The 13,208-nt window shown below is 37.9% G+C and overlaps 1 protein-coding gene across 1 annotated transcript in view; it reads right to left on the bottom strand.

The window, feature by feature from the left end:
* The window catches only part of LOC146486165 (uncharacterized), a 48,567-nt gene that overhangs the window by 15,560 nt on the left and 19,799 nt on the right, over positions 1 to 13,208 (bottom strand). The window contains exons 5-6 of the mRNA XM_085098995.1: positions 3,228 to 3,614; positions 1,147 to 1,533 (exon numbers count right to left, since the gene is read on the bottom strand). Coding sequence (XP_084955121.1) covers positions 1,147 to 1,533; positions 3,228 to 3,614 — 774 coding nt within the window. The remainder of the gene's footprint in view (positions 1 to 1,146; positions 1,534 to 3,227; positions 3,615 to 13,208) is intronic.

Below are 13,208 nucleotides of genomic sequence, written 5' to 3'. Positions count from 1 at the left end.
TTTCATTAAATGTCTTGTGCTTATAATCCAGTCTTATTTATGCCTCAACAACATTACACACATGACCGACGAAACTCAGAAGCCACTCTAGGCATTTTTCAATGCAACAATTGTCAGGGTTACTGCAGATCCCGAGCGGGTCTGACCGCTTATACGAGAGTCTGTTTGCGATAGGCCTCAACTCAAACACAAGTCAATCATTTTCGGCAACGAAGGACAGCCATAACTGCATCGATAAAGCTTAAGCGGTAATCTTAGCAAGGTAATATTTTGTTTACTCGAAAGTAATCGCTGGAAAACTTTGCATGATCTTCGGTTATCCTCTGAAGACTTCAGGCTTTTTTGAAGCTAGTTTCTGAAAGGTTCAGAGACTTTTCGGTACGCTTCCAGAAGTTTCGTATCACCTTTGGTATCTGTGGCATACATGAATTTTCTCTTCGTGTGATCTACTACAACACCAGTTGAAAACTGACATCACATCATTCATTACTGTGACTGTGATACACGTTTTTTATGAGAACCATTTTTTATAGGACCGTTAAGGATAACGTTAGACATACCCCAGACTGAGAGTAAAATGACAGCGTTTTTATTTTCACAATTCGATTTATTTTTTTGGAAACGAGAAGTATGAACACGAGTAAAATTAAATGAAAATCATGTTAACCTGAAGTCTACATAGGAGTTTGGTTACCCAACAGCCATGCAAGAATTACTGGCACGAAATCTTGTACTGGAGAAACACGCGCATGCAAGCATACCACGGGTAACTTGGGTACACAGGAAGCCCGCTTTACGGACACCAGCTTAATACGGGCACTGCTTATTACGGAGAGTTTTCTTGGTCCAGCTCCACACATTTTCCCCTTCAAATTAACATCCTGTAATACGAACACTTTTTACGGTCCCAACGGTGTCCGTAATGTCCGAAGTTGCTGTATCACATTACAAGAAATAATGCTCTTCGATAGATTCGTGGTCTTGCGTGCACATTGGTTTGTGGAAATTATATATGTAACAGGCTCAAATTGCCAAAACATAAGAACCTTCAACCTGAGCCTCAAAATTAGAGGTTTGTATATGAAAGAAAGAGTGTAACCGGTATAGCTTCAACAGGGTATCTGAGTTATTTATAAGAATTCTTACCAGTGCAACTCTGTTCACATGTATGGTAATAAAGTGGTGAGTCAAAGCATTCCATATCTTGACAACCTCCTTCTATACATGACTGATAACATACACCATCCTCCACGCTGTCACATTCCTCAGGAACAATATCCCCGATGGTACACTGGTCTTTGTTAATTGTACACCTCTGTTCACATTTTTCTGCTTGACTGTCACACTGGAGATTGCAGTTACCCTTGGTACAACTTTGCTCGCAGCTGTTGCCGTGACATTCCAGGCCACATCCGCCACCAGTACAAGACTGCTCACAAGTGTCCGCTTCACAAATCACTGTCTTGCAGTTTCCAGATGTACAACTAGATACGCATTTTGTGGGGGCGGAACATTTCATGTTGCAATTTCCTCCTGTAAAAGATGCAGACGCTAATTGTTACTTACTAGCAACAATTTATGTTACAGTAATGACTGCAACAAGCCTCAAGACAAATTCTCATTCACGTTATTTCCTGTTATACGTACGACAGTAACATTTATACAGGAATAAAAACTATCACCTCCTCAAAACCCACCCTCTAAAAGGATTGGTGGAATTCAACATTGTTTTAAAAAGAGGGTTTGAAGAAGTTCAATACGATCAGATATGGATATCATACATGGCGTCTCCATCAGATCATAATAAATAGCATACATTGTAACATTTACTATTGTACGGGCGCTAAACTGCACTATTCTATGAATACAAATTGTCTTAAAACGTGCAACATCCAACTGAGCCATCTTTCGCCCCGTTGGAGGTATAGAAACATTGAAGCAATTGCAAATGAGTGCAAGCCGTTAGAAAGTTACTTTGTATACGTAAGTCAATGCTGCATCGATTAGGCTTAAGGGGTAATCTTAGCAAGGTAATATTTTGTTTACTTGTAAGTAATCGCTGGAAAACTTTGCGTCATATTCGGTAATCCTCGGAAGACTTCAGACTTTTTACAACTTTTCTGAAAGGTTCACGTTTTTCGGTATGTTTCTGGAGGTCTTTGATCACCTTCGGTATCTGTAGCAAACATGAATTGTCACTTCGTGTGATCTACTACAACACCAGTTGAAAACTGACATCACATCATTCACTTGTGTGACTCTGATACACGTTTTTCATGAGAACCATTTTCTATAGGACTGTTAAGGATAACATTAGACATAAAAGAACATACCCCAGACTGAGAGTCAAATAACAGCGTTTTTATTTTGACCACTCGATTTATTTTTTTGGAAACGAAAAGTATGAACACGAGTAAAATAAAATGAAAATCATGTTTACCTTTAGTCTATATAGGAGTTTAGTTACCCGACAGCCATGCAAGAGTTACTGGCACGAAATCTTGTACTGGAATAAGGCGCGCATGCAAGCATACCACGGGTAACTTGATACAGAGGAAGCCCGCTTTACGGTCACCCGCTTAATACGGGCACTGCTTATTACGGAGAGTTTTCCTGGTCCGGCTCCACATATTTTCCTTCAAATAAATCCGCTTGATAAGAACATCTCGTAGTACGGACACTTTTAATGGTCCAAACGGTGTCCGTAATAACAGGGATTGCCTGTACAACATTACAGGAAATCAAATGTTCCTTCGATAGGTTCCTGGTCTCGCGTACACTTTGGTTTGTGGAAATTACATATGAAACGGGAAACTTAAGAGCATCTTAAGAACGTTTTCAGGCTCAAATTGCCAAAACATAAGAACCTTCAACCTGAGCCCCAAAATTAGACGTTTGTATACAGCTGTTGCGACAAAGGTTGTCCAACACCGCTTAAGAGCGTATGCGACAATACCGAAAGGTAGTCTGGGAAATACCCAATACATTTCAATAAAAGCTAAGAATTTATATTGCTCGCCATCTCAAGTCTTCCCTGTACGGTTGTGACAATATGGATTCTGACCTTTATTGAAATGTATTGGGTATTTCCCAGACTGACTTTAGGCATTGTCGCGTACGCTGTTACGCTTTTTTGGCCAACCTTTGTCGAAACAGGTGTATCAAAAGAAAGAGTGTACCCGGTATAGCTTTAACAGGGTATCTGAGTTATTCATAAGAATACTTACCAGTGCAACTCTGTTCACATGTATGGTAATAAAGTGGTGAGTCAAAGCATTCCATATCTTGACAACCTCCTCCTGTACATGACTGATAACATACGCCATCTTCCACGTGGTCACATTCGTCAGGAACAGTATGCCCTATAGTACAGTGATCTTTGTTAATTGTACACCTCTGTTCACATTTTTCTGCTTGACTGAGACACTGGAGATTGCAGTTACCCTTGGTACAACTTTGCTCGCAGCTGTTCCCGTGACATTCCAGGCCACATCCGCCACCAGTACAAGACTGCTCACAAGTATCCGCTTCACAAATCACTGTCTCGCAGTTTCCAGATGTACAGCTAAATACGCATTTTGTGGGGGCGGAACATTTCATGTTGCAATTTCCTCCTGCAAATGAAGCAAACGCTAATTGTTACTTAATATATATATTTAGCCAAACCTAAAAGCGGAGCTCTGATTTTTTTCATAGCATATATAGAAATCTGCTTATCGTATGAACGTAGTGACCTTACCAGTTCCTCATCCTTTCTGCAGTTATATATATATACTTTTAGTGAATACGCAACAAACTGTCCATCAACAATTACAGTAACAATGTAATAAAAGAGGGTACAATTATTTATTGCTGATTTTGTCTTAACAGACCTTATCAGACAATAGCCCTTTTCACGGTTAACTCTGCTCATTTGCATTACAATGAAATCTAGCATGTATGTGAGGCAATTTCGGGCTATTTTGTAGTTTTAGCCCGAAATTGCCTCACATCCACGTTGGATAACATTGTAATGCAAATGAGAAAAGTCAACCGTGAAAAGGGCTATTGTCTAAAAAACATGGCAAGTAATTTATGTTAAGGTAGCATATAGTCACCCTGCTCAAATCTCGTCCCCAGAGCCCCCGCGCGTAGGAACCAACATTGCTAGTACCCAGATTCTTCGTACACAAATATGGCGGTGTCACAGTGATTTGGGCATCCCCGAGTTTTTGGCACCCCCGTGCCCAAATCCCTAGTGATATGGGTATCCCCTTCCAATATGGCTGCCGTGTTTTCGTTATCCCCCGGTACCCTCCCCCCATGCCCAAAACACTAGTGATTTGGGTATCCCCTAAACATGCGAGTAGGATTTCGCGGGAAATACGGAAAATTTTCGAAAGATGGATTCCTAAAAATAAAAATGTTTTAGAATATGTCAAAAGCCAGTGCTATCCGATCGGGGTTTTTACGAAACAAAAAAAGTCCTGTTTTAGGAAAATGTTACGAAAAATTCGAGTACGATCAATAAAAGGATTTCCTGTTTTACATCGATAAATAAAAGGATACAAGAAGGTCGAGCAGCGTTATTGCTGGTCAGATTATTACAAGGATTCAGTTGAAATGGTAAGAATTGCTTTTCCCTGCCGTGCATGCTTCTCCCACATTGATTTGTCGACATCAATTTATATATTTTTAAATTTAAAATCCGCAAGCAAAAGAGGTCAAAAGAAGCTTCTAAAACTTAGGTCAATTTTGAACTAAATATAACAACAAGTTAAAGCCTATACTTTATCCCCAAAATCTCCCCCTTAACGGTATCGAACGTAAGAGGAGTTATTTTGGTCTAGGTCTTGCTGTTAGAGTTGCGTTTGACCCACAGTTTGCCCGCTGTCACGCCACTTCCTTTGTGGACATTTATTTTTGGGGGGGAGGGGAAAGTGGTTGAGCAGTTACCAAAATAAAAAATCCTGAACAAGAATGAATGATTTATGAAACAAAGGTAGCTGTCCTGGCAATTCCACTTTTGCTCTGTGTTTTTGGAAGTTAACTGATTATTTCCCTTTCGGCAGAAATACGAGATGGAGATACTCTTATATCACTACCCCAATCTTTCACTCCCTTCGTACTTCATAAACCTGATTTGTAAAACGGATTTCTCGTTTTCAATGAAACTATTAGCGTGGCTTGTTTATTTTTTCCTTACGCCGTTTCTACGGTGAGGGGACGACCGAAAATACTACAGGGGATACCCATATCACTAACTAGTGACTTAGGTATCTCATATATTTCATTCTCCCTAACTACTTTAGAAAACTGATTTGTAAGGCTGATTTATTTTTTGAGTACTCATTAGAACGTTTTTGGTCTATGTAACTTTATAGCAGATATTTTTCCTGTCGGCCGACTCCACTACGAAGCCACTGTGGAAGGGGATACCCATATCACTAGGGATTTAGGTATCCCATATGTTTCATTCTCCTTTACTTTACAAAGCCGATTTGTAAAGCTGATTAATTTTTTTGAGTACTCATTGGAACGTTTTCAGTCTATGTAAACTCAGCAGAGTTTTTTCCCGTTGCCCGATTCCACTTCGAAGCTATATTGGAAGGGGATACCCATATCACTAGGGATTTAGGTATCCCATATATTTCATTCTCCTTTACTTTGGAAAGCCGATTTGTAGAGCTGATTTCTTTTCTTGAGTACTCATTGGAACGTTTTCAGTCTTCTTAACTTTGCAGATATTTTTTCTGTCGGCCGATTCCACCACGAAGCGATATTGGACGGGGATACCCATATCACTGAGATTTAGGTATCCCATATATTTCATTCTCAGTTGACTTTCTAAAGCCGATTTTTTAAGCTGATTTCTTTTCTTGAGTACTCATGCGAGCGTTTTCAGTTCACTTAACTTTGCAGATATTTTTCCTGTCGGCCGATTCCACCATGAAGCGATATTGGACGGGGATACCCATATCACTAGAGATTTAGGTATCCCATTCTCAGTTGATTTTCTCTAGCCGATTTTTAAAGCTGATTTCTTTTCTTGAGTACTCATGTGAACGTTTTCAGTCTATACAGTCTATGTAACCCTGCAGAATTTTTTTTCCTGTCGGCCGATTCCCTCGAAGCCATATTGGAAGGGGATACCCATATCACTAGGAATTTAGGTATCCCATATATTTCATTCTCAGTTGACTTTCTATAGCGGATTTGTAAAGCTGATTTCTTTTCTCGAGTACTCATGTGAACGTTTTCAGTTTATACAGTCTATGTAACCCTGCAGATTTTTTCCTGTCGGCCGATTCCACTACGAAGCCATATTGGAAGGGGGTACCCATTTCACTAGGGATTTAGGTATCCCATATATTTTATTCTCAGTTGACTTTAGAAAGTCGATTTTTAAAGCTGATTTCTTTTCTTCAGTAACCCTCCAGATTTTGTTTCCTGTTGGTAGATTCCACCACGAAGCGACTAATATTGGACGGGAAGATCAATAACACTGCGCTGCACTAGGGATTTAGGTCTCCCAATTTTTTCTTTCAGTTTAATTAATTTCCCTTACTTTATTTTATTATACCCATTTGATTGCTTACTCATTTACGTATTACTTTGGTTTTTCTTTCTTTGTACGATCCAGTGGACGGCCTTATCTCATTCTCGTCTTTACCCGTCGTGATTTATATTATTTCGGGCTGGACATCGAATGAGTAAACATCAATGATCAATTCAGAACAGAAAAACTTGACATTCAGGCGACCTTCATATTGCGTGACAGCTGTACCGTCAATTATCATGTACTCACTGATTAGCGATTAAATTTTTAATCGCCAAACAAAGCAGACTTTGAAATGCCCAGATTTGTCTACGTTTACCTGCATTGGAAAGATTTGTACCAAACATATGTTTGCACATGTCAAATTCAGCGCGTAGTCAGGAAAACAAGAAAAGACAAATTGCAGATGAGGGTCAGATGAAACTGTGTTCAGCGAAGTCTTGTTTTCATTTCGCGTAAAATAATGTCTAGAATTGAGACAACGGGATAAGGGACCACTTTCTAAAGATACTGTACATGCGGTGGTGCTGCTTGGTGGGAAATCTATAGGCCACCGTAAAGACATTCGAGTGATTACATATGGAGTGTTAGCCCCTCGTCTGATCGACGAAGGGCTATAAAATGCTCGAAACGTCAGCACTCGAATATCTCTTTAGATCTCTTTACGGTGGCCAATTTACATTTAGTCATCGACTCTGTTGATAAACCAAATATTTAGACAACACTTCGTCTTTAAGACTTCGAATGAATTGACTTGCCCCAGTCTGCTGTATTTTACATTGTCAGTGTTTTGTGCATCCCTACTGGGGATACCCATATCACTAGGGATTTGGGCACGGGGGTGCCCAAAACTCGGGGATGCCCAAATCACTGTGACAGCGGCCGCGAATAGGAGAATTTAGTTTTGCTTTGTTCTAGAGATTTGGATAAAAATAGCAGTGTTTAGACGTCTTCCTGTATTAGGATGGCGCATCTAATCAGCGTGGTGGATCAAGGATCTTTTTAAGCGCCAGGAAACTTTGCAGAAGTTTTCAAATTTGGAGGCGATCGAAGTAAATTCCTACGCCTCATCTTATTTTTCCTGCGTGACTGAAAAATGTTCCGTTCTATAGCAGATTTATTGGGTTGAAGGAAAATTTTTAGTGTGATGAATGTCAAAAGTAGAAAGGGTTTTGCTGTGTCGGCGAAAGGCAAAAGGTCCGACGGCTCTGTCAATCTAGGAGGTAAGGACTAACTTCAAATCTTTGTCAACTTATGTAAGCTTATTAATGCACACCTTTGTACTAGAGGGAGCAATTTTCTAAAAGAAACCTTAGATGTTGAATAAAGATAATGTTAAAATTGCAAGCAAATACGGACAATAGTAGGCCAGTGTCGTTATATGAATTCATGTGGTCGGTTAGATTACATAATATTCAAACTGCGGACCAATTAAAGAGTAATTAATCATGGGGATTTTCAAAATATTTTAAATTTCATCGTTTTCTAGTCAAATTGAGTGATTTTTTTTTGTTGATGTTTAGGTTCTATTTGAGGGAGATGCATATTGGTGATGTTTGAATACAGGATAAATATTTCAAGTCAAGTTAGCTTTGTGTCATTTTTCTATTTTCTTTAAAATAATGTACTGTACTTGTTGCTGATTAATTAAATAAATTAGATTAAAAATTTCTGTTTATCCCAGGTTGATAGCTATTCTTGTACACATAAAGTTGTTTATTTTGGTTTTTGTATAAACTTAAACTAGGTGTTCAGTTCCATGCCTTTGATATTGATTTACTAGAGAGTCAAGGGATAGGAAAAACATGAACCTTTCATAATTTCCTGTAAATCACATTAATTCTTTTGTTTTGAGAGTGCAAAGTGGTACTGTTTTGTTCAGGGAAACCACAGCAGTAATTGCAATTGTCTGCCTCTTATTCTTGATATTGCAAAGTCAACATGACAATCACTTGTGCCTTTTGCTGCTTTTTAGATATGAAAACTAGTAATAATCAAAACTGGATTTATTTAGAGAGTGCATTTGTTGACCTTGATCCTAGGTTCTCCCTCCTTTGCTAAGTTGGTGATAATATTATCTCCCCCTACAAAATCTGCAGGGGGTGCCAGATTAATGTCCCAAGATCCTTTCATTCATCGCAATCAAGGTTGGTCGTCCCAATAAATCTCGACTCCAATCTGTGTAAGGAGTGTGTTCTTTCTATGTAATTTATTGTTGAATGCAATCAATTTTGTAAGTCTAATAATTTATTCAACAGGAAAAAAATGTTTTTGCTGTCCCTAGCCATTTGTACCTGGTTTTTAAAGTAAGCAAATTGTTTGACATTAAATTAAATAATACTTGGGTAATTAAATCCTCAACTGTCCCTGTCAAAATCTTTACCAAAAAAAACCATCAGGCAGTTATGGGGTCAGTTATCCCCAGCCGTTGTTTTTTTTACACGTTGCTACATGAGAGTTCACTTGGAGTAAAGTAAAGAAATAAAACAACAATTAACTAGGGGTAATGAAATTTTGTGCTGTACAGTGCTGATTATACAGCTGGGAAATCAGATAATTATCTCTGGAGTGTAAATTTCTGTGTGAGAAGGAAACCAATTAAATTTCGCATTGCCCTAGAGTGAGTACATTTGGTCCATCAGTGATCAAAATCCTGGGATAACGGGTTTGAATCCTGCCAAAGTCAAAGAGTTTTACTTTACCTTGCATGGACCACATTTCGTTACTGAGGTAATACTGAGGAGGAAATTATGCGGTTTTCTTCGTCACACAAATTTACACTGCAGATTTTATTCTCTGGTTTTTACACGGAATGCCCGCAGGCCAGGCCGTGTCTAGGTTTGGGTGGGGTATCTTTTTTTTTCTTCATTGTAGCCACAAATGTGCACATTAATTTATGCATTAAAATATGTCCTTCCCTAGTGGGGATGTATTGTTCTGATTCTCTTCAACAGAAGCGGCCCAATCAAAATCTATTATTTAGGCACATATCACAAGAGAGGGGACCCACTCATCCCTTCCTGTGTGACGTCAAATCATTATTTGATTTATTCATTAAACCTAGATTAAATTCTGCCCTCTCCCAGAAGGGATTTATTGTTCTGATTGTCTTGAACAAAAACGGCCCAATCAAAATCCATTATCGGCGCGTATATCATGAGGGAGGGGACCCACTTATCTCTACCTGTGTGACGTCAAAGCAAATCATCATTTGGAAAAGTTGTTTTTTGTTCAATGGCGGCCACATGTCTGAATTTAAGACTCTGATCTGCCGTTTTCGAAAAGAAAACAAACCTTTTTCAAGCGGTAAATCGAAATAATAACTTCTAAGTAGTACCGAAGAAACTACGCTTTCACAAACAGATTGGATAATTTAAAGCGAACGAAGCCAGACCAGTTCAGCGGGGTCATGACGTTATTGCAGAGTTATTCCCAGTATGATTCCCAGTAACACAATGATAAAATATCACACAGTCTCTCTGAATAAAACCATTCGACTATTTCAATTGCGAAGGGAGGATAGTTTTAAATATCTGCAAAACATATCATGGGGAATAAATGGGGCTACATTAAGCATTTCGTATAATGCCGATTAAGGGCATCTTGTTCAATTTAAGTACAGGCCTTGCTTCAACCTATTAACCTTTTGTCCTTACAAGCAAAATCCTAATTGAAGAAGTCATTAGACTGCTAAACACTACACCGCTGCAGCCTCAGACACCACTCCAGCTTATGGATAGCACCTCATCTGAGAACTCCCATTCATTTTTACACAGCAGCATACCTACCATGCATCATTTAATAAGTATTCTGTAAAAATATTCCTTACTTTACTTTTTATCATCTGGTTTTTCTAAGAAAAAAAAAAATTGGAAGGTGCAAGAGTGCTTAAAGAGAGTTGAGTGTGCATAAGATAGTCCTCTTCTCTATTCACAAAATGATGTACAGCTAACATTTTGCTTGAAATATTGCAAATTAAAAGCATTTTATTACTTCCTTCTTCAAAACAATCAGTGGTTTATACTGTCCTTATATAAATATAGAAGATTTTTCATACACCTGTAAACCCAGTGGACAGAATGGAAAAGGAAAATAATATTTTATTTAGTGTTTTTCCTTATGTTACTGAGAAAGGTATACTAGACTATGTGATAAGGTGTCACAAAACCCATGAAAAATAAAGTTATTGTAGGGTAATCAAAAGTAAGTAAAAGAATTTAACAATTAACTTGAAGTATACCGGTAGTTACGTTTGTACAGTATAATAATGATATCTGAATCACTACAGTGGAATACCAATTGTTTTTAACCTGCAAGGGAAACAGAATTTTGTTAAAAAAAAAATAGGAGGTAAAAATTTGACTGAAGCAAATTCAAGAGAATTAACAACTATTTGTGCAAAGAATCAGGAGTGTCGATTAAAAATTGAGGGTTCAAATAGCTGAGATTGCCCTGTAAAAATTAATACCTACACATAATAATTTTCATAATTCATTACTCACTACCATGTTTGAAAGTTTTCTTTTCATTAAAAGAGATGGCTGATAAGAAGTTTGACCTTTTATCTGTAATCACAGTTATCAACAGAAGCCAGGGTCTGGTTGCATTAAACATGACCTGAATATCAGCCATCTCCTCTCCAGATTATTGGTGAGTGATGGGAAACGTATACAGGGAATGCCCCTTGTTCAGCATATTTTTGTCAAGCCTGGATTTATCAATTGAATACTGTTATAAGAATAATAATATTGAGTGACAGTTCTCTGATGCTTATAAACACAGCTTGGCACAAGCATCCAGTGGCCAATCTCTGTTGTACACACTATGATAGAGCAATAGCCCTACCTTGCCAACTAATTAAAATCTTTAGTGCTGAAGAAAAATGTTACATCAGTAAGTGCCTATTCTATTTGGTTCCTGCCATCATAAACATTCATAAAAAGGTAAGAAATTTAATACACAACTAGATCTATGCCTTGATGGGAAAAGTGCACAGAACTTTCAAACAAGAATACATAATTTACAAGTTTATGAACTGCCTCAACAAAAACTTCCATTAACAAAGTGATTCTTGAGCCATACAGTGTTTTCATCACATCTGTCATGATCTGTGATGGCAAATAACAAGCTTACATCGATTTATTTTTTGTTACGGCTAAAACTCAAGGTCTTAATCTACCAAAAAAAGGTTACACCCTCTGTGCATGGCTTTTGTGCCCAGGCAGTGGCAGATCTTAAAACAGTCCTGAGAGAAGGTTCATTATTTATGCATATAGGGGCCTATGATTATTTATAAAATTTTCCCTTTCATATTTTGGAAGCCCCCCCCCCCCACCCCCACCCAATGATGTTCTAAAATTAATATTTTTTCTTTTCCCCCCTCCCCTCATGACCTATCCTCCAAACCATGGTAAAATACCATGCCCACTCCCCCCTATCACCCCTTTTAACTTTAAAACCTTCTCTAAAATAGAAAATACAAGCATTTCTGGAGTCTTAACATTTAATGACATAATTTGCATCTTAATTAACTAATACATTTCACTTTCAAAAATCCTTTACTAAAAATTAAAATGGTATAAAGGCTGACATTCACTACATAGAGAATGCAGTGGTTTTATATTATAAACCACATTTATATAAATAGCTGTTGTTTGCTTTGCCAAGGAATCATTCTAATATTCCATGCAAATAGTTACATTGACCTAGCCCCCTACCTTCTTTTTTGAAAAAAATGTTCAGCCATCATACAAATTGATTGTAACTGTATACTCTCTTTAAAATACCAATAGACTCTCTTTAAAAATCAATTTTTCTGGCGATGAAATACAATAGTAGCCATTTTTTAATGTGATCTATATCATAAATACTGCATGTACAGTATTTATGATGCAGTAGTTAATTAAGATAATGTTTGATGAAGTCAGGTTCCAAGATACCGAAATGATTAACGGAAGATGATACATCGACCACATGAAGACAGTGGCCAGGGGGAAGCTGAAAGAACTAATTCTGCAGTTGGAGATGCTAGCCATTATCGATAGCAGTTCTATAAAATGGGAAAATTTTTCATGACAAATAAGACGAAGAAATTTAGAAGATGGCTCAGTGACTATATTACTATGAAAATTGCAAAGATAAAGAATAAAGAGAAATGCATGGAGGGTTGGTCATGACATAGCATTGCACATTGCGAAGATGCACCTGTTCTGTCAGATTACATAAGGGCATTTGTAACAGAGAGGGAGGAGGTTTTTTTTTTTTCAACAGTACCCAGCTAATCATAATTTCATGAAGGCATAAGAAAGTTCAGAGAAAAACATGTCCCTGGCTATAATATTATTTTGCTTGAATTTGTGACCATATACTGTAAATGATTACCATGATGTTGGAGAGTTCTACATGGAATTTGTCAAAGATAGTCCTACAAGGTTAAGGAAAAGCAGCTGCAGTGCGCTTCATGCAAAAATTGGTTGGCTGGCTCCATGATGTGCAGAATTCCACGCCCTTTCCCGAATAAAAAAAATTAAGGTACAAATTAAAGTCAGCGCAAATAAAAAAATCATTCAATGAAGGAAAGCTGAACACAGTGAAAGAAATTACAGACTTTTCTTCTATAGACTGTACCTTTGTGGCTTCTGAGGAGCTAGTTAAAATATACCTGGACCAT

Source organism: Pavona decussata, unplaced genomic scaffold (assembly GCF_977016875.1).
Source record: "Pavona decussata unplaced genomic scaffold, jaPavDecu1.1 SCAFFOLD_21, whole genome shotgun sequence".
In the NCBI taxonomy this organism is placed as follows: domain Eukaryota; kingdom Metazoa; phylum Cnidaria; class Anthozoa; order Scleractinia; family Agariciidae; genus Pavona; species Pavona decussata.
This window is presented reverse-complemented; position numbering and strand designations above follow the sequence as displayed.